Source organism: Vigna unguiculata, chromosome 1 (genome assembly GCF_004118075.2).
Source record: "Vigna unguiculata cultivar IT97K-499-35 chromosome 1, ASM411807v1, whole genome shotgun sequence".
NCBI lineage: Eukaryota > Viridiplantae > Streptophyta > Magnoliopsida > Fabales > Fabaceae > Vigna > Vigna unguiculata.
The window spans coordinates 24,038,335-24,059,794 of NC_040279.1; the positions used below are offsets into that span (position 1 = coordinate 24,038,335).

Here is a 21,460-nt window from a genome sequence, read left to right on the forward strand (position 1 = left end):
AAAATTTTAAGGAGAGACCACACAAATTTATTAGGGACTCAATTGAAAGTTTCAAATTTATTAAAGACTTAAAACCTAATTAAGCATTTATTTTAATATATAAAAATTTTAAATTAAATTTTAAAAATATTAATCAACTTAAAATATTTAAATAATTTATACGGTTAAAGGTCCAAAGAGTTGAGGTTGTGAGTGAGAAGAATTTCGAATTTCACCTATTTTGAGAATATTTGAATTTCTATTAATTTAAAAATTAAAATACTTTAAAATAATATCTACATTTTAAATGTTTTTTAATTTCTTTATTCAAACAAAATATTTCATTACTAAAAATTTTAAATTATTTAAATAAATGAATCATCGTCTCGAATTATTTCGTCCAAACATATACTGAGCGATTACAATTAATAAAATCGATCTCCTTATTCATATTAACGTTCTTATAAAAATTGAATTTTTAATTAAAATTTATTTTGATTATATATATATTAGTTTACAATTATTTAAAAATACTAATAATAGAAACTAATCACATTTAAATCCAATAACATCTTTTTGGTGATAAAGTTCTTCATTTAAACATTTAACGTAATTACATACCTATAATTTAAATTCAATAATTCTACTTAAGCAATAATCTCATATTCGTATAGCTTTATTATACTAGGAAAATTGACGTGCAAAAGGAAAAAAAAAAACGAAACAGTTACCCAATGTTTGGAAATTGTACATGGATAAAATAAATTAGAAATAAATATAAAGCATAGAATATGGAAGATGGAATAAAAGAAAAAGAAAAAGTCCGAAGTATAAAACTAGGAACTTCATTTAAAGACGATGCTCGTGCCATGCACACTCTTGACTCAACGGAACACAATATTAAAATAAAAAAATAAAAGGAAGAAGAGAAAAAATGATCCTATTCATAGAGCCAGTAGCATAAAATAAAACATCGGGTATTCAGTCAAAGTGTCAAAGCCACACGCATGATAATCCACGACGATGACAACGCCCACTAACATTAAAATATATTTTTTCTCAACAGAATAACATACTATTTTTTTAAAAATTATTCTTCCAACCTTCATAAGTGGACCAATACCAACACATTAAATTAATCACCTTATTGAACAATTCTACGTCATCGTAACAAAATCTAATTAATTTTAAGTTGTTCAACAAATAAAATATTAGCATTTATATGATAAAAAAATATTTTTTTTCATTTTTCACGCTTTTTTGAATCCTTTAAAAAAAAAAAAAAAACTTGTGGAATCCGTTGAAGGGGAATTTTTTCACGGAGGAGAAGAAAAAATAATTAGAAGAAAAAGGTAACATTATTCTTGTCGAATTATCCATCAATCACTTTATCTTGTGGGTTTGGCAATGACACGTGTCGTCATCTTATGTGAAGAAAATGACGTCAGTAGCCGCCGCCATTGCACACAATAATAATCCGAGAGAAAGGACAAAAGTGGTAGTAGTGTTCGCAATTGCATAATATCGCAACGTAATTGGGCCATTATCATGAAGTCACAAACTTTCTCTTGGTAGATGGCTAGCCATCACCAATTCCTCATGGTCCCCACTTTTTGAACTCATCTCTTCTTCTCTCGTTCATGCCCCCTTCCCATCTCAACCTAATCTCTTTCCACATGGCGACAAAATCCCACAACCATAAAATCCCATCTCTTCTCCCCACCCCAAAAATTTCAATCCTCTCTTTCCCTCTTCTTTTACCCATTTCTCTTCTTCTCCACATAATGGGAAGCCCTCAATCCAATTTGCCACCTGGTTTTAGGTTCCACCCAACAGATGAAGAACTCATTCTTCACTACCTTAGCAAAAGGGTTGCATCCATACCCTTACCCGTTTCCATCATTGCCGAGGTTGATATCTACAAGTTAGATCCATGGGACTTGCCAGGTTTTTCTCTCTTCCACTCCCTCTAAACAATGAATAATGCATGACCCATGTGCCAATCTAGTGTGAATGTGATGAGAAATGTGTCGAAATGAAAAAAAGACTGAAATTTTTCAATTGTTTAAATTGTTCGAGTTTACTTATGATGTTTTGTTTGATGTGGTTTTTCAACAGCAAAGGCAACGTTCGGGGAGAAAGAATGGTACTTTTTCAGTCCCAGAGACCGGAAGTACCCAAATGGTGCAAGGCCAAACAGAGCAGCTGCTTCAGGGTATTGGAAGGCCACTGGCACAGATAAGACCATAGTCACATCATTGCAGGGTGGAGCAGTTCAAGAGAACATTGGTGTGAAGAAGGCTTTGGTGTTCTACAAAGGTAGACCCCCAAAGGGTGTCAAAACCAATTGGATCATGCATGAATATCGCCTTGTAGATAACAACAAACCCATTAAGCTCAAAGACTCCTCCATGAGAGTAAGTCCCCTACCTTTCATTACATTTTTTGTGTAAAAACAAGAACTGTGTTTTTTATGATGTTGTTTGGTTCTGATATGCATTAACTGTTGTTGCAGTTGGATGATTGGGTGTTGTGTCGGATTTACAAGAAATCCAAACATGCTCTAACTTCAACTGAGGCAGGAATAGGAGTTGGTGAGGTGGATCAAGCAGAGGAACAGCTATTCAATGACACCCTTTTGCCAATCTTAAAATCTCCGACACCTCCTCCTCAGAACACATTGATGTCTCAAAAATCTGTCTCCTTCTCCAACCTGTTGGATGCCATGGACTACTCTGTGCTCAGCAGTTTCTTGTCTGAGAACCATTCCAACCCACCAGGGATTGGATCAAGTGCAGGCTTCAACACTGAGAATTTGGAACACCAATCTTCTCCGATCAACACCCCCAACAATGGCTACACGTTTCAGAAGAACACCCAATTCAACCCTTCACTCTCCAACATGGAAAACATGAGGCCGAAGCGCCAATTTTCAAGCATTGATGATGAAACTCTGTACCCATCGAAGAAATACCTGAGTTCCTCTTGCAACTTTCCTTCCAACATCAACCCCCAGTACGAGAATCCACAATGGAACTACCTCGTCAAACAGTCTTTGCTGAATCAGCGGTTACTGCTTGGTCCTCAGCTTCAATTTCAAGGATAATCCAAACATACACCAACAAGTTATTAAGTCAGAAAAAAAAAAAAAACAGAATTGAAATAGAAAAATTACAGAGGAGTAAAATATTCAAAAGCTGAACCCACCAAAGAACACACCAATTTCATCATTAGATAAGAAGGGTTGGTAATTTAGCACATAGATATTGTTATAGCGTTTTTTGTTTTTTAATTAATTTGTGCTGGAGAATGAAGAATAGAAGGTAGCTTGAAAGAAGTAACAGTTTGGTATAGAATCAAAAGAAATATTCCATCATTCAAGGGGTCAAGAAACTGTAGAAACAAAATATCCAAGTTTCTATGACAAATCAAAACAATTTGTGTACAGAATGTTAATTTGTACGTGTTTGGATTTGGAGGTTAGCTTTATTATATACTTTGTAGATAAGGTATTGTACTTGATTATGTTGATATTTTTCATTTTTCATTTTTCATTCTTTTCCCTGAAAGGATAGCTAGCGACTAATTTTCTTTTGTGCTTGGAATGCTATCATTTTCTATTTCAGTGTCTTCAACAGTAGAGCTTTATCATTGACTGTTACTATTCACATGCATTATTGAACTCACATTGAACCTCAACCTGAGAACTAAGAAACCCATCAATTAAATAATTAATTAAAAACATGAATTACATCTATTGGTTGAGAAATGAAAACGTGTTGTGTTTATTTTCTATCTAATTTTTTCCCACTCCTTTTGTTTCTTCCATGTTTTTCTTCCTAAATATCTAGTTCAAGAATGGGTCCAAATTTTATATGTCAAGTCCAACTTTTTTGGTTCCTTTTCAGAAAAACTCAGCCAAGTCCAACTTTGCCATACCATAGGATAATTAGGCGTGCGTGACACCATATGGTTAAACTTTTCTTTTTTGTTTTATAATAAGGTATATAAATTTATTGACTTTAGAGCACCCCCATTTTCTTACTTTATAGATTTTGAAATAAATTAGAAATTGTTTGGAGGAGTTTTTTTTTTGTAAATATTTATAGAAAAAAAAGAAGAAATTAACCTTTTCAACAAATTAAATTAGTTTATACATAAATTATTTCATATAACATCTTTCTTTTTTTTTTATTTTAACTTATAAATATAATTTTATTTTTCATTTTAAATATATTTTAAAATTTCTTTGAAAGTAGAAAAAAAAAAACGTTTTCTGATTGGAAAGTATAATTTACAAAAAAAATCAATTGTGATTTTTATAAACTCGTGTAATATGCGTAATGAAAATAATGGGTAGTCAATTAACTATTATTCCCTTCATTTAATGCTACTTTCAAATTTAAAAATACAAAATTAATTCATCTTTTGACTTTTGACGTAAAAAAAAACTTCAAATAACATATAAAAAGGAACGGAAATTAACTAACACATCGGAAAATTGTCTAATGTGCCTACAATAAATAATATCCTCATTAATTAATTTGATGTAACTTAGGCTCTATCCAAATAAGAATATCCATAATCTTGAATTTGTCTTTTGTGATATATTGAAGTTTGCATGAAGAATGATCTTTATCTTGTACCATTTCCAACTACTTCCCACGTGTTCGTGATTAATTTTCATGATTGTAACAAATAGCCACAACCAAACCTTAAGAGCTACCAATACAATGCAATGTTGGTGTGTTCACCATACTCCGCTTATTTTAATATATTTGATTCTTCAATCACCTTTTTGGTCACTACATGCAAAATTATATGTATAAATCAAGTAGCCTCCTTAGTCTAAGTTTTGTTTTTTATTATTCATAGCACGAAGATATTAACATAAGAAGATTACAAATAACCACCGAATAATGTCATTAAAATCACCGAAAAATGTCATTAAAAACACCGAAAAATGGAGTTTTTCTCATGGTCAACGTTGAACCGAGATGAATGTGTGCATGAGTTGGATACAAATCACGTAAATTCATAATTAATTTCAATCTGACTTGACGTGATCAAAATCAACATTTGATACTCCAATTCATTTATCTGTTAAAGTTAGATTTTTGGAGTACGTCATCAAGCTTATTAACACATGCAAATCTTTATTTCAATTTTATCATTATCAGTTCACCATATTTATTTAAATGATATATTATTTTACAATTTATGTATATTTAGTATTGAGTTAAGTATATTTTTTATTCATGAATTTTAATCGAAAATTAGAATTTGTCTTTGTTTGAAACTTTAAAATATTTTGGTCCCTAAACTTTAAAAATGAGTAAATATAGTTATTTTAACTCAATTACGTTAATTTTATTTTTACGTGTCGAACGCGTTTCATGTTAGTATTAGAGTTGTTTATACCGTTTGACACATTCCCAATTCAATATCTACTGAAAGACGCATTCAACATCTAAAAAAAAATTAACGTAATTGAATTAAAATGATTATATTCATTTATTTTCAAAGTTTAAGGATCAAAATGTATCGAAGTTTCTGACAACCGAATTTCAATTTTGATCAAAGTTCAAGAACTAAAAGCATAATTAACTCTTTAATATTTTTATGTCTTGTTACATATAAAGAAGCAGGTTTGCAATTAAATTTGTAGTCACTAAGATGAATTTTTCTTTAGTAATTTGTAGTTATTATTTAGTGTCCAAAACAGAGCTAAAAGAGAGACACTGACTTTTTTTTTTTATTTATATAAATTATTAACAACCACATTTAGGACAGCATTATCTGTTGTTAAAGATATTTTTAAATATTTTATTTTAATTACGAGGTAGCAATTAATTTTTTTACCAATATTTATCCGTTAATTTCATCCCTCTCCTAAGGTATTTCTTTGAGAAACTACTGTTTGCTTCCAAGAGGAATCAGTTTGAGATATTCAGGTGAAAAATCAAGCAAACGCTAAAATGTCAAAAACTTTAAAATACACAAAATGGTATGAAAAGAATAATTCAATGGATTATTTGTCGTTTATGGCGAAAAGTCTCTCCCACCCTATGAACAGGAACCCAATATAACCCACATTTTTCAAAATGATCTGTTATTATAAGTTATGAAATTCAGTAACCTAATTGGTAGCCTAAATACGACCTTATTTAAAGGGTCTGTCTACATGTTACAAAGAAGTCAAGAATTAGTATTAGTTTTTTCCTATTATTTAGTGTTGAGGATTCGTGAGTGAATATTTGATTAAGACATAATATAAATCAATTAATATTAAAAGGCTAAAAGAATCATAGAATTAAGAAAATAATAGAAAAACCATGAATGGCAAATTTTTTATCATACAAATTTAATTGTTACTCTTAATGAAAAAAAAAATAGAAAGATACAATGTGTATGAGAACCTAGAAAATATTATTTTAAGAATGATAGTATTTTAAAATAATAAAATAATATTATTTTAGTAATATAATGTGTGATTATAAATTTCATAAAGGGATCTCATTACTCAAAAACATTTTATTTCTCCAAAATCCTTTTTTCTTAGTTTTTATCTCTCTAAATTATCTAACCATGTGATCATCTTTTTGAAGATCAGAGACTGTATATGGGATCCTCGTGGTGAGATCTTTAAGTTCATCCCATTAATTTCTCAAATTGAGTAAGTTGATTTTCAGCTCATCCTTTGGATAATTTTGATCATCTTTGCATGTGTTTCTCTTTGAGATCGCAAGTGACTTTGTTAACTTCTATACAATTCTTTGTTGATCAAGGATTATGAGGATATGATCTGATCATTATATGGTGTTTCTATGTGTAGATAGAATATCATGTGGCTTAGGAAAGGATGTGGAGTTCTTAGAGCCAGTCAAACTTTTAACCATGTAACAAAAGCTAGTGATTTTAGTGTGAGTGAGTTTGATGTGGCCGGTTGTGGTTGCTTTTGATCTCAATGAGAAAATTGTGTTGCTAAGGTAGATTTGTAGGTATGTATGCTGATGGTAGGTGAAATTGTGTTTGATTATTTGAATCTGTTACTTGTTTGATTTGTGGTAATTAGGAGAACTTGGAATATGAGTCATAGGTCACATTGGTACCAATTACTATGTTATAAAAACTGTTAAGGATCAATCCTAAAATAAGATTACCAATTTGAACAATGAAAACAAATCCATATCACCTAAAAACTAGAAAAAAGGCAAATTGTTGTTTCTGATATAGCGTTAGATGCCGTCACAATGCCGACAGGCGCCAGGCCATGGCTTGGTATCTCTGGATGCCACTTTTGGACCGTCGAGTGCCAGAAGTCAGTGAATTCCAGGGACTAGGTGTTGGGTGCCACCATGTTTTTATTACCTGTGTTCTTTTGGTAAAATGAAGATTCCCACTTCGTTAATTATCAAATCGAGCTGAAATTTTGACAATTGCTCCTAGACATGTGAATCTTCACTTTCATGGGTGGGATCTTTATTTTGAAGTCCGTGGTTAGAGAAATGATTTTCACCGTTTGGATGTACTTTATGTTATTTGCCTTGTTTTGTCTGCTTATCTTATTTGACTGTTTTAAGGTGTTTTGTCGTTGATGTGAAGTATGTTTATGGATCTCATTATGATCTATTGAATATAATATGTTGTGGTGAGCATATGTGATGAAGTTTGAAGGATTTCAAGGGAAATTCTTAGTGTTGTTATTTTTAGTGTATGCCTTGATATAAGGAAGTCTGGAAGGAGGTATCTTGAACTCTAATAATCACATAGAGTAAAATGAATTATGTGGTGAGAGTAACATGAGATTCTCATCTATGGACTTGTTCTCTAGTCATAGGCTAGGATTAACCTTGTGTGGTTGGGTGATGACCCATTGTGTCTTAGTACTTTGTAGAGACTAGAAATCATCACAGGTGCATACCTTTAATGACACCTATATTTATGGCATGTATCCAGATAATTGAGTTTAGTGTCAACTGCTATTTATGCTTAATTATTTTTGTATGGGTTACATTGTTATGGTAATCTGATTTATGTTTACAAGTATAACTTTTCTTTTATGCTATCTTACCATTTTGTTTCTTGTGTTGTTGGGTTTTCTCTTGATTTCTTTGCAATGATCTCTTAAATTGTGTGAGCGGAGGATAATACATGTGCGGATGCTCCTTTAGCTAGACAATAGTGAGGTTGCGGTATAGATAATGCTTCTATGATGAAGTTTAGGCATAAATCCTTTTGTTATATATATATATATATATATATATATATATATATATATATATATATATATATATATATATATATATATGACTATCTATTTTGTTTTATCATAATGTTGTGACATATCATTATAAACCAAGATGATAGTTGGATAAACTTTGTGTTATGAAATAATTGATGACTTAGTGTCAACACCCAATTTTGTCCGGATTATAATATATATATTTTATTTATCTATTTATTTATTTATTATTTTTCGTTATTATTACTTTTACTTATTTACTTATTTATTATTATTTGCTTTTTTATCTTGTTTTACTTTGATTTTATTATGTCCTTTTATCTTATTTTATTTTTATTTATTTATTTTATTTTTATTTATTTTTTTTTCTTTTTCTTTGTTTTCAATTTTCTTCATATTTGTTTATTTTATTTCATTTTATTACTATTTATTTTTATTTATTATTATTATTATGTTATTTTATTTTTATTTTATGTAAAAAAAAAACGGATTAAAAAAGAGTGAAAAGAAAAAAAAAGAAAAAAAAGAAAGAAAGATAAAAAAAAAGAAGAAAAAGTGCAATGAAAAAAAGTAGAATGGAGATTTGAAAAGAAAAGCAAAGAAAAAGGACGCAGAGCATTCAATTTCTCTGCACACAGGCTGCCTAACTTTTTCCTTATTTGGCACCCTGGAACACACACTCGCTTAGCTGCAGCTACCTATCCAACAAAAGAAGAAAATGCATCAGCGAGGGAGGCTGGTGACTGACTGGCTGCATCTACATGGATTGATTGAAGGGAGAAGTGACTCTGCAGATTGGGCAAAGGGGGAAGCAACCGTCACTTCCCACCTTTCTACGTCTCTGGACCTAAACAAACAAGGGGTTCTCAGCACTCAGGAAAAGAGAAAAAAGAAGAAAGGTGGAAGAGAAAAAAAATTTCAAATACAATTCACATACAATTCATATCTAATTGATATTCAGAGCACAAAAAGAGAGAAAAAAGGGGGAGAAAGGAGATTTTTGAAAAAAGATAGTTCCTGCAGAGAAACCGGTAGTGGAGCAGCGAAAAAAAAAAGAGTTGGGAGAGATCCCAGAGGTTTGGGGAGAACAAAACAAAAGCTGCGATCAAAGGGGAAATGGGCATCACAAGAGAAAGGGGCATCAAGAGGTAAGTATCGCTGCCGTGAATATGAACTAGAATGTATGTGGCTTGTTGTGGCTTGTTAAATATGCGAATATGGTGTTCTGTTGTGCTGTGTTCTTCTGCTTGTTGATTCATGTGCATGTGTGTGTAAAAAGCCGTTGTGATATCCATTTACAATGTGTCTGTGTCATCTAAATAAAAAAAAACAAACAAAGAAACAGAATCCAACCATAGCAACTAACATCAATATCACGTAATGCACTCTATCCTCCTTCACCTTCACCATTCTATTCTCCTCCGCGATTCCCTCCACGGTGGCGGCGAGGTGGTGCGACGCGAAAATGACCGCGACAGGCTGGCAGCAGAACGCGCAAAGCTACGACCGGGAAGAAATCCTCGCGCAGAAGGGGGAATTGGCACCGCGGGCGACACGCTTCGGTCGCGGCAGCAGCGACGTTCACGGTAGAAGTTTCAAGCGCTGCGTCGGCGTTGGTCTCTCAGAGTTACGTTCCGATGCGTAAGTGAAAACAAGGTGGTTGAGCCACCGAGAGGGAGGACGACGCCCTCGGCGTTGATTAGCGTCGCCGGCAACCAGTCGTGGGGTGGCGTGGTGAAGCAGAGGTGAGGGCGGTGTGTTGGTAGGCAGTGAGCCGTGCAAGGGTCGAGAGAGATAGAGAGGGGCGAGGCTCTTGTTTTTTCGAACAACTAGGGTTTAGGTTAAGTTCACCGTACACATCTCATGTTGGGCTGATTAGCCCACTTCCTTTCTTACACCGTTTTTTTAATATTCTCACCCTCCCGCTCTTATGTATTAGAGTTGGATCTGTTTTCTCCTCGCACCTTTTTTTTAATCTCTGCACCTCCTTTAGTTTGTGTTTTGCTGCTGTATTTTGTTTTCTCTACGCACCCCTGTTATTTGCTAGCATCACACCCCTTTTTTTTGGACTGGTTTGCTACCTGCTGCACCCCATGTTCACTAACTCCACTACCCATTAGTGTTCTATTGTCTTTTTTTATTTTACTTGTTGCACCCCCATTTTTATTGTATACACATGATTTACTTCATGTACCTCCATTAATTATTCATGTACCCCCATATTTTGTTTTCCACTTCCATTTTTTTTCTTTTCTTTTTTCTCTCTTTTTATTTATTTTTTTATTTTTATTTCGCTTATTTTCATCTTTTGTTTTTTTTATTATTTTTTATTATTATTCCTAGAAAATCAAATATTTGAAAATTATCAAAAAAAAAAAAATTGCAAAAAAAAAACTAGAAAAATCTGAAAAAATGTGTTCTCTTTTACTTTATTGTGTCTGTCCGGTCGCTCGCACCGTGTGACACTTATTTTCTAAATAAATACCAAAATAATTTTCTTTCTCTGCTTTAGTGTCTGTCCGACCGCCCGTGTCGTGTGACACACATTTTCAAATAATCTCAAAAAACACAAAAAAAATACAAAATATCAACATTTTCCAAATCGTTTTTCTAAAGAACTACGTAACCCTGATTTCTCATTTTGAATGAGAATACGTAGGACCAAGGTCAATCCTTGTCGGGCCCAAAAAATAAAAGAAAATATTTTGTTTCTTTTAGCATTTTTGTCTTATTATTTTTGGGGAAAATTAATATTTTGAAAATCACGTCAACTTTGCATTTTTAATTAAAGGTATCGCCTTTGGGCGGGCGCTGTAGGGTGCTAACACCTTCCCTACGCGTAAACGACTCCCAAATCCAAAATCTGGTTTTTCGCAGACTTGTCTTATCTTTATGGTTTTCCAGAATAACTATGGTGGCGACTCACAAATCTCTTTTTAAATCCGTTTTCTTTTTTGGTTCGTCGTCCAGTCGCGATTCTGGTTGCGACACTTAGCCAAACAAAGAAGGCGTGAATTGATTTTGAAACTTTTTCACACAAAAAATCTTTCTTTAAGTTATTTTTAAAACACTTTCAATTTAAAAACCAGAATGAGATTAAATTTGTTAATCAAGATTACAAGATTAGAGAGCTACGCGATTAAAGAAGATAAAGCAAGATAAAGACGAACAACATATTATATTGATTTAGATCAATTGATCTCACATTCAGTCTTAATTATTCAATGTGAGAATAAATAGTTTCACTAACAAAAACAAGTTTGTACAGAGGAACATACAATTACGAACTCAACTACAACAATCATCTCTTTAACATCTTCAATAGGATATCAACCTTAATCCACTCTTGATCCACTAGTGCAGGGAAGGCAAACGACAGCGGTTATTTTACACTTTTGGCTTCGGGTTCGCACCCGAGGTATATACTGCCGAGGTAAAAAGACTCTCATTTATGCCTCAGTTATTAAGCCGATGCAGAAAAAGTAGTTACTGCCTTGGTTTCCTCCAACTGAGGCCTAATTGTGTATCAGAAATAAAAAAAATATTGTTTACGGTGTCGGAACAACCTCCTCGACGGTGCAATGGCGGTGCATCGGCGGTGCAGGTGGAATGAAGGGCTGCGTGCAATAGAACCTTCGTGATGGTTGCTTGGAGAAGACGAAGAAGGAGCGGCGCCGGAACAATCTCGTCGACGGTGAAGTGGCGGCACAACGGTGCAACGACGGCGTTGGCGGAACGTCGCAGCAGTGGCGCTGGCGGAACAACGCAGCAACGACGTTGGTGGAATGACGCATCAGCGACGTAGTGGAGTTGCTCGAAAATGAAGAAGATGCAGCGACGGCCACAGAACCACCTCCTCCACGGTGCAGCGGCGATGCAACGGTGGTGAAGCCGGAACGAAGGCTGGGGTGTAGTGGAAGAAGAAGAAAAGATTTGGATGTTGTGTGGGGATGCTCGGAGAAGAAGAAAATCGAGATGGTTTGCGCGGCTGCGAAAGGATTTAGGGTTTTTTTAACCCTACGAAGCCATACTGCCTCGGTTAATTCGAAACCGAGGCATATTATCTTACTATATGCCTCGGTTGGTAATAGATCTGAAGCAAAAAGATCCCTACTGCCTCGGTTATAAAAGAACCAAGGCATATTTTATCAGTGAATTAAAAAAAAATATAGCCAAGTAACTGCATCAGGTGAAAAAAACCTGAAGCAAAAAAGCTATTAGGCCTCGGTTCTATGGTAATTGAGGCATAAAAGCAGTTAAAAATTTTCAAATTTTGTGGACAACGCGAATTCGTAATTTTTTTTAAGCTATATGCCTATGTTAGTATAACAACCGAGGCATAAAAGGTGCCTTTAATTACAAAAATGCCATCGCGTGTTTATATGCAGCGGGTGCGCAAGAATCGAGGCATATACTGCGATGTAAAAACTTTAAAATGGACTAGTGATCCCATAAGAGGATATATTTCTTGTCAACTCTTGATCAATAACTTTAAAACAATACTAAAACACTTGAGAAAAAACAAATAAAAAAGAGTTCACCAAAGATTCAACATAGTAGAAGCAATCACAAGGATTTTGATCACAACACAGCCTTTGATCATGAAATCTTGAAAGCACTCTTGAAAGTATGAAAACAACTTAAAAAGTTTCTGTCGCAACCGAAATTGTGACGGGACAGCGAACCAAAAATTAAATTTGTAAAAAAATAGAGTTTGAAGTCGCCACCATAGTTTATTTTGGAAAACTAAGGAAAAACCAAAAAAAGATAAAACAAGGTCTGCGAAAAATTAGATTTTGAGTCCGGGAGTCGGTTATGCGTGGGGAAGGTGTTAGCACCCCGCAACGTTCGTCCTATAATAGTACCTTTAATTAAACATGCAAAAAGGATGATGTGGTTTTTCAAAATATTTATTTTTCCCAAAAATAATAATAAATGAATTTACAAAAGAAACAAAAATCTTTTTTTTTTGGTTTTTTGGGCCCAAAGAGGATTAGTCCTCACTCCTACGTATCTCCATGTGAATTGAGAATCATGGTTACGTAGTTCTTTATGGAAAACTATTTGGAAAACTATTTGAAAAATGATTTGAATTTTTTGATATTTTTGAAAACCTTTTTATTTAAATTTTTCGTATTTTGGATTATTTTAAAATTGGTGTCACCCAATGCGAGTGGCCAGACAAACACTTGAAATAAATTCTTTTTTTTTCTTTTATTTTTTCATTTTTTTAATCATTTATAAATTTTTAATATCTTTTTAAAGTTATTTAAAAGTGGATGTGGATGTCATTGCTACGTGAGCAACAAGATAAATATGAAAGGTAAACAAAGAAAGCTATTTTTTTATTTTTAGATCATCTATATATATTTTGTAGAAAAAAAAAAGTTAAATTGAATGTCATGCAACGCGAGCGGCCGGGCAGACACTAAAGAAAAGTGAAAAATATTTTTTTATGATTAAAAAAAATGAAAATGGGAAAAACTAAATCAAAACATAAAAGAACTGAGAGTGACGTACCTTAAAAAATTTTCAATATCTCCTCACCTTTTCTCTTCTCTTTTTTCTTGCTTTCTTTTCTAATATTTTTGTGTTTGTTTTTCCAATAGAGATAAAAATGAGAGGTGTCTATGTGAGTGATAATGAGAAAGAATTAGACAAGTATAGAGAATGTTTTCTTCTCTTGTTTTTCTACCTCCTTCAATATGTTTTTTCTTGGATTGAATATGTTTTTGGTCCCTCAAGTTTTAGTGAATTTTGGAATTAGTCCATCTTCGAAACTTTATATCAATTTAGTCCTTCATCTTTAGAAATGCGTGGATTTAGTCCTTCTTACCAAATTTTATGAAGTTTATTTGACATTTTAAATGCATTTTATGATAATATTTGAGTTAACATTGAAGCAAAAATGTGTCAAACGGTGTAAATAATTCAAATATTATCATGAAATGAGTTTGAAATGTCAGATAAACTTAACAAAATTTGGTTAAAAGGACTAAATTCATGCATTTTTAAAAATGAAGGACTAAATTGGTCAAAAGTTTTGATGAGAGACTAATTCAAAATTTTGCTGAAATTTGAGGGACCAAAAACATATTTAACCCTTTTTTTTTGAAAGAGAGATAAAAAAAGGAGGTGAGTATGTGGGAGTGGTGATGAAAAAAAATTAGAGAAGTGTAGAGAATATTTCTTCCTTTTTATCGATTTTTTTCATATGACAGAGTGCGTATTTATACTCACATCTTGCAATATCAATGCAATCTCAGCCTTAATTGTAATGAACAATATAACGAAAGAATTGGTCATGATAGCAACACCTTATGGGAATCAAAACAGAGCACAATATCAATCAAGATCTGTAATATTGATTCTAACCATTAACAAAAGAGAGCACAAAATCAATAAATAATATTGTTTCTTACCATTTGATGAGACATTGCTTCTAATTATTAGAACCACATTATTAATTTCTCTCTCAGGACCAGAGGATAGAAAGTATGTTGTTGGACTCATGAGAAAGAGTGCGATAATTAATAACAAATTGGGCCATTCCTTCTTTTTTTTTTCCTTCTTTGTTTCATCTCTCTATTTTTTTCTAAAATTAAAGTTTAAAAAGTCTTTTTGAAGAAAAATTTGTTTCACATTTTTGTAATGGGCTAATTGAAAAACCTTCAATTTGTTTGATCAAAGTCAAACATTTCTTTATATCGTGGTCGTATGTTTTATGAAACTAACACCTTATGTTGTATTTAAATATTAGTTGTTTGTTTGCTCTCGTTAGGAAATTTAGCAATTTCTTGGTATTGATATCCTCTAATCTCCTTATTTAATTTGTTAAGAAGGACTGATTTATTATTTCATAATGCACATTTTAAAAGTTAATTCCAAATTTAGAAATATGTTTTAAAATGTACATTCTAGAATCCGTTCAAAAAGTACATTACAAAATGCATATTCTAAAATGTCCAAATATGTCCAAATTTAAAATTATATTTTGAATTTGAAAATATGTTCTAAAATGTATGTTCTAGAATATATTTTTTTAATGCATTTTTAAATTCAGTTTTTTTTTATTATAGATTTGGTAATTCAGAATTTCTTTTTTGAATCCAAAAATATCTTCTGAATTGTACAACTAAAAATATATTTTTGAATCTATTTCAAAATATACATTTCGAAATATATTTTTGAATCTGAAAATATCTTTCAGATTACACATTCCAAAATGCATTAAAAAAAGGTACAATAATAACTTTTACCCTTTTATTGTAATTTTAATGAGGAATAATTTAAGATTTATGAATGTTATGGAAGTGCAGAAAAAAAAAAAAAAAGAGGTACAAGAAGAAACAACCCTCTATGCAACATCGCTTAAGCTTTGCCTTTTGATCACTTTCAGTTGCAGAAGATGGTAATATACGACTAAGACCTAATTAAGAATATCATCACATGCGTTCATGGGTTGGGCCTGATTTTATAAAGCCCAATATTCCTACGACTGCTTAAACATCAAAATATCACACTTTGTATACTCAACCAATATTCTTCGTGCGAATATAGAATTTAATTTATAAATATCTGGATAAGAAATTCTAAGAAAATAAAACAAAATTTTCATAATTTAAATTAACCGATACATCTCAACTTTTTCGAAAAATAAAATAGAAGAGTTTCTAAGAAAAGGTTTCGAAACTTAATTTTAATCAAAGAAAAAATTTAATCCATTTTTTTTTCTATTGTAGATAATGAGAGAAAAAATTACCAAGAATTTTTGAGTAGTTTATAATTATATTTAAAGTCTACATTTAACAATAACTACTTGGTTTTGGCATAAATGACAGATATAACAGAGAGGAGTGTAAGGTGAGCTTTCTTCTATCTTTTCACTTAAAATGCTTCAAGTGCGCAATTAAAATTTTATACTCCGGTTTAAGTACATAATTTAAAAGACAACTATTTATTTTTAGGCTAAATTATATTTTTGTCCTACGTTTTATATATAAGTTTTAGTTTTTGAAAATTAACTTTGATCTATATTTTTTTTATTTTCGATTTTATGATAAGAGTTTGAAAATTTTGTGAATTGATTCAAAACGTACTTGGTTAGATTTACCTATATATGAAAAGAATAAAACTCAATTGATATTCAAACAAAAAGGTTGGTAAATATGGTGAAAATCACATGAAAACTAAGTTTGATCAACTACCAACAAATTGAAAATTCCAATTTCAGGTTTGTTTTTTTCCAGTTGTTGGTAGGGTTCAGCTTTCAGAATGAGTGGTCATTTTGTTAAGATCAGTTGGATTCAAAATTTTCATCTAAATTAATTTAATAGGTAATTTCATGTCATGCATCAACTAAAAAATTATTTTGAAATAAAAATGATAAAAATTAATAAAACTAAATTGAGAGAAATTTAAAACGATAACAGACCGAATTACATTTTTAAAAGATAAAAAATTAAACAGAATTTCATAATTATGGTAAAAGACATAAAACTTATGCATTAAAAGTTATAATAAATTAAATTTATAAATATAATTTATACTAAAATATATTAAATACATATCTTTTAATATATAAATTATATTTCACGACTTTATACTCTTAAAACTATTTATTCGGTTATAAATAGATTAACGTACAAATGGTAAAAAACTATATGGCACGTGGAACAAGGCACTTGTGCCATGTGCAATTATCCATCATGAAATGCAAATAATGGTGTCTTTTACTGTTTATTTTTCTTAAATTTAAATACTAATTTGGTTTTCATTTTTTTCTGAATTTGTTTCATTCAATTCAATTTTCGTCTTTGTTTAATTTAGTTATTGTTATTAATATCATTTAAATGACTAATTAACAGTGAAATGTATATATTACGTTTCAGTTTGTGGTTTTTTTTTAATTTAATTTAATTATTTTTATTTTAAAAAAATAGCATATTTAAGTTAGTATTGTATCATATGACAGAACAAATGTCACATATAAATGTCACATGTAATATGATGTCAAGTATCAATGTTTTGTATTCAATTTAATTTTTATATTCGTTATCTTTTATTAATTTAGTTTTAATTATTTTAAATAAATTAATTTGTTTATTTTAAAATTAAAATTTAATTTAATTTTTTATATAAATGTTATATTGATATTTTTATTAAAATTCATATTTTTGTTAAGTATTTAAAATTTAAAGATATTTATTTTAAAATTAGAATAAAAAATTTAATGGTAGAAACTAACAGTGTTGGTTTAAATTTGAAAGGTTAAAAATTGCAACAAATATTAAAGAAAATAAAAATTAACATGATATTAAAAAAACACCATTGTAATTATTAGTGTGATAAAACAAAGAAAGAAAAGAAAACCTTAAAATAGTGTATTATCTCCTCCGGTGACTCCACCACGATGGCTTGCACTGTATTATCCTTCATATTCCAATCCTCTAATTTGAAGCTACTTAGACATTCAAACACTGATGAATCCAAAGATGCGATTGTTGATTTATCAAATTCGTCATTTCTCACCAAAGATCTGCATTTGTATTCATGAGATATATACGTTGAATGTTCTTCGTGTATAAAGACTTCACAGAGCTTGCTATTAATCATAATCTTTTTTGACATTTTTACTTCCGATCCAAGCGACACATGAACCCTTATCCTTGCATATTCAATATTCTTCATATTCTCAGTAGCTTTGTCTATTGATACAAACGCTCCAACTAAAGACCCCATCTTTTCGAAGCAAATGTATCAGAATCCTCTAACATCTGACTCATAATTCTCTGTTTCCCAAAACCACCTTCTTATTCAATGGAATGATAGATTCGAAAATGGTTGAAAACCATTCACAATGTTCCTCTATTAATTTGCTAATATTTTCTCCTTCCTCGCCTGTTAGTAACATGGTATATGTAGCTGGAAGGGAAACTTTATTTAACCTATGCATGACTACTTGATTCAGATACCATAAACTTAGTTGAGTTCTCAAATAAACTGGGAAAACGAAGTTTTCAAACAAAGTTCTAGTTTGGCTCTTCTTCGCAAACTGGTTGGTCCACACTGTATTTAATAACTTTGACTTTACTTCAACGAGATTCCTGTTTATCCAGCATAAATCATAATTGCAAGAAGGTTGGGGAAACCTTGTAAACACGTAGGAGTTAGTATCAAGATGATCATAGGGGATAAAATATTCATTGCTAGAGGAATAGCAATAGAATGCAGAATACTAGACTTTGGTGATCAATTTTATTGCAGCAGTTTCTTTAACTTTTATGGGTAAATCTCATTATGGATACGCTAGGAGCTTTGGCATTGGAAAAATAAAGACCTATAAAGAAGTTAATGGAGAAAAAACTAGTGGGTAGGACTGAACCTCTTATTACTAGTATTATGTGGAAAAGCCTTTTAGCTCAAGTGTTATATCAGATTGATGTACACTTGGTTTTACAACTTAATGGAAAGTCAATCTTCAACGTTAAGGAGGAGGTAAAGGATACTCTAATTTTTAATACTTTTGTTCTCTGCCAATTATTCAACAAGTTCAACTCCAAAAGTATAGAGAAACTTAATGTATTCTGAAATGCCAAAAAGAGAATAGAGCAAAGCAAACCATTCCTCACATAAGTGGATCTAAGAGCATCGCAAGAAAAAGAGATGAAATAGCTACAATACTACATATATTCAAGTAAAATTTATGTTTTAATTTTTGAATTGTGTCATATATTTTTTCTTCAATTTTATAAGAAAAAAAATGTGGCCACAAGGTCAACAAAGCAGAGGTATGAATATCTACACATAAGCATGCTAATGGAACATTTGTTAGTGATGAAGAAGGGAAATTGGTGTAAGTTCAATTCTAACAAAGTCTATAATTATCATCCGTACTTCATGTTATTTTAATTACTTTCTTCTCGTGTTCTATGTAGGAAAAAAAATGCAAGCATATGAATCAAAATTATCGTCATCTCAATCAAAAGATATATCAAGTAATGATTCCTTAGCTTATGTTTTCGAAGTCAAGAACATTGTGGATATATTAAGGGTTTAGGTATGAGACCTTGCCTATCTAAAGTGTTTGGCTTCAATGCTCATTCATAAAGTGGGACATCTTCAAGTTTTCCTTCATATACACAGTTACAAAACCAGGTTGGTAACTTTTTTTTATCACAATTTGTTTTTATTATTACAATCTGAATAACCCCTTCTTCTGCTAGCTCTGAATGTGATGTCATGCCAGGAGCTTGTCTCTGGTCTTGAATGCTTGAGCCAGAGCTAGCGGACTACCAAAAGTATAAATAAACCCAAATAAACAATGGAATCCAAGACCATTTGCAAAACCAATCATGGTAGATAGAAGAACCATGCCAGCTAAGAATAATAGGGTAAATAAACATAAAAAATTCATTACCATAGAAGACAAATATGAGATTGTCATTATTCAAATAGTTTGTATTCATTTCAACCTCATGGGTTTAAATAGGTATGAAGTAAACTTAAATCCACCAAGATGATAACAATTTATAAGCATTTCACCTGCTATTTCAATAAACTCTCTTATGACGTTTCTACTTTGATCACATCAAACAAAAAACACAAGCAAGCAACATGGTGTAACAAATAATCGTTTACAATCTTGATGAACTACATTTTGTTACAAAAAGTAAAACCCTTTTGTTTTGACAATCAAATTTCAAGTAAAATCACAAGAACTGTCTTCATCTCTGTCATAATACACTTGCCATTTAAACTAGTTGCTCTTTTAGAAAATTTTGAATTCAATATTTTCACACTCCAATTAACTTATCATACACAAAAACCACTTTACAATAAATGCTCATAATTGAAAGCTTAATTATGAAGGGAAGATTATAGTACCTTCTTTTGGTGCTAATTCTTAGGAGATCAACCTTAGTTTGTGAAGTTTGTTACTCAATGGCAAGAGAAGCCCTGGTGCTGCCACATTTGGGAAACAGTGAAGTTATGATTTTGAAAGATAGCAACAACACATAAGAGCAAAGGGTCTCCATTTCATAATTTCAATAGCCACTACATTGTGATAGATAGCTAAATAGATAAATAGCATAATGTATGAATATGAGTAGTATGAACAAAAAATATATGATTTGATCTCTTAGATAAACAAAGAGATATGATATGGTCCTACCCTAGCCAATGCAAGTAGCTCATTATGTATTCCTCTACAGTAAAAGAGAGCTTGCCCATCATTGCATGTGATTGTTAGTACCTCTCAAGTTGTAGTCATCTAGGTTATGTTACTTTATTAATTGGATTAATTTTGTTTTAAAATAGGTTTTTTTCATTAACATCATAAGTTAATGAAATGAAGACAATGATAACTTTCTTTGTACAAACTATCAAGAAGAATTGTCCCATGACTTTCCTATGTTTCATCCATCACTAGTAATATTGAAATCTTTAGTATATTAATATATTTTTTATACTATATAGAATGTTAATAATTATGATTATTATTTATTTTAGGTATCAGATAAAGAAAGTGTTCCTAATAAAGAAACAAATGGTTCAGATGAAGATTAATAATTGAATAATGTTATTAGACTTTCACTATTTTATTTTTATGAAGAAACAAAGATATTGTAATATATATTTCACTAGTTTGAACGTTTAAACTTTATTATTTACCTTGAACTTATAGATGATGTTTCTTATTTTTATGAATGTTATATCTAGTTATAAACAAATATCAAAATTTTAGAATTTTTGCTTTTCATTTTATGTTATAGGAATTATGTGCATTAAAAAAGTGAAACAAATAAAATTAAGGGAATTTGAAACATCAAGTAAAAATATCAGTAGATAATAAACTGCATACAGAGGTAAAGAAAACTCCACTAGGGATTTCAAACTAATGAAAACTAGCAAAAGTTTGAAAATCCCTTAAAAGTACTAGGGGTTCTAGAACCACTAGTAAGTAATAGGGGTTCCAGAAATCGTCGATAAATAATGGGGGTTTCAGAAACCGTCGATAAATAATGCAAGTTCTAGAAACCGTCGATAATCTGTTAGCAACGATGCTGATTTTTTTAGGGAAAAAACAAATCGTAGGTAACATTCTAGTAGGGGTTAAATTTGCCAAAAATGCCAAAACTAATTCCTGCTAAATATTATTTCTCTTATAGTGTCATAGGAGGTTGCGTGCTGCTTCAGGAGATATTCACGTTATTTTTTTCAAGATAAGATAAA

The 21,460-nt window shown here is 31.2% G+C and overlaps 2 protein-coding genes across 2 annotated transcripts; both read left to right on the forward strand.

Moving 5' to 3' along the window:
- The first annotated feature begins 1,635 nt into the window (after window positions 1–1,635).
- LOC114194335 (NAC transcription factor 29-like) lies at window positions 1,636–3,526 on the forward strand. Its single transcript, XM_028084496.1, has 3 exons — window positions 1,636–1,926; window positions 2,098–2,396; window positions 2,495–3,526. Exons 1-3 carry the CDS (start codon window positions 1,656–1,658, stop codon window positions 3,083–3,085), a joined length of 1,161 nt encoding a protein of 386 aa, XP_027940297.1. The 5' UTR covers window positions 1,636–1,655; the 3' UTR covers window positions 3,086–3,526.
- A 5,383-nt stretch (window positions 3,527–8,909) lies between these two features.
- Window positions 8,910–20,622, forward strand: LOC114180031. The gene is made up of 2 exons (XM_028066499.1): window positions 8,910–9,372; window positions 19,162–20,622. Exons 1-2 carry the CDS (start codon window positions 8,943–8,945, stop codon window positions 19,281–19,283), a joined length of 552 nt encoding a protein of 183 aa, XP_027922300.1. The 5' UTR covers window positions 8,910–8,942; the 3' UTR covers window positions 19,284–20,622.
- Window positions 20,623–21,460: the final 838 nt, after the last annotated feature.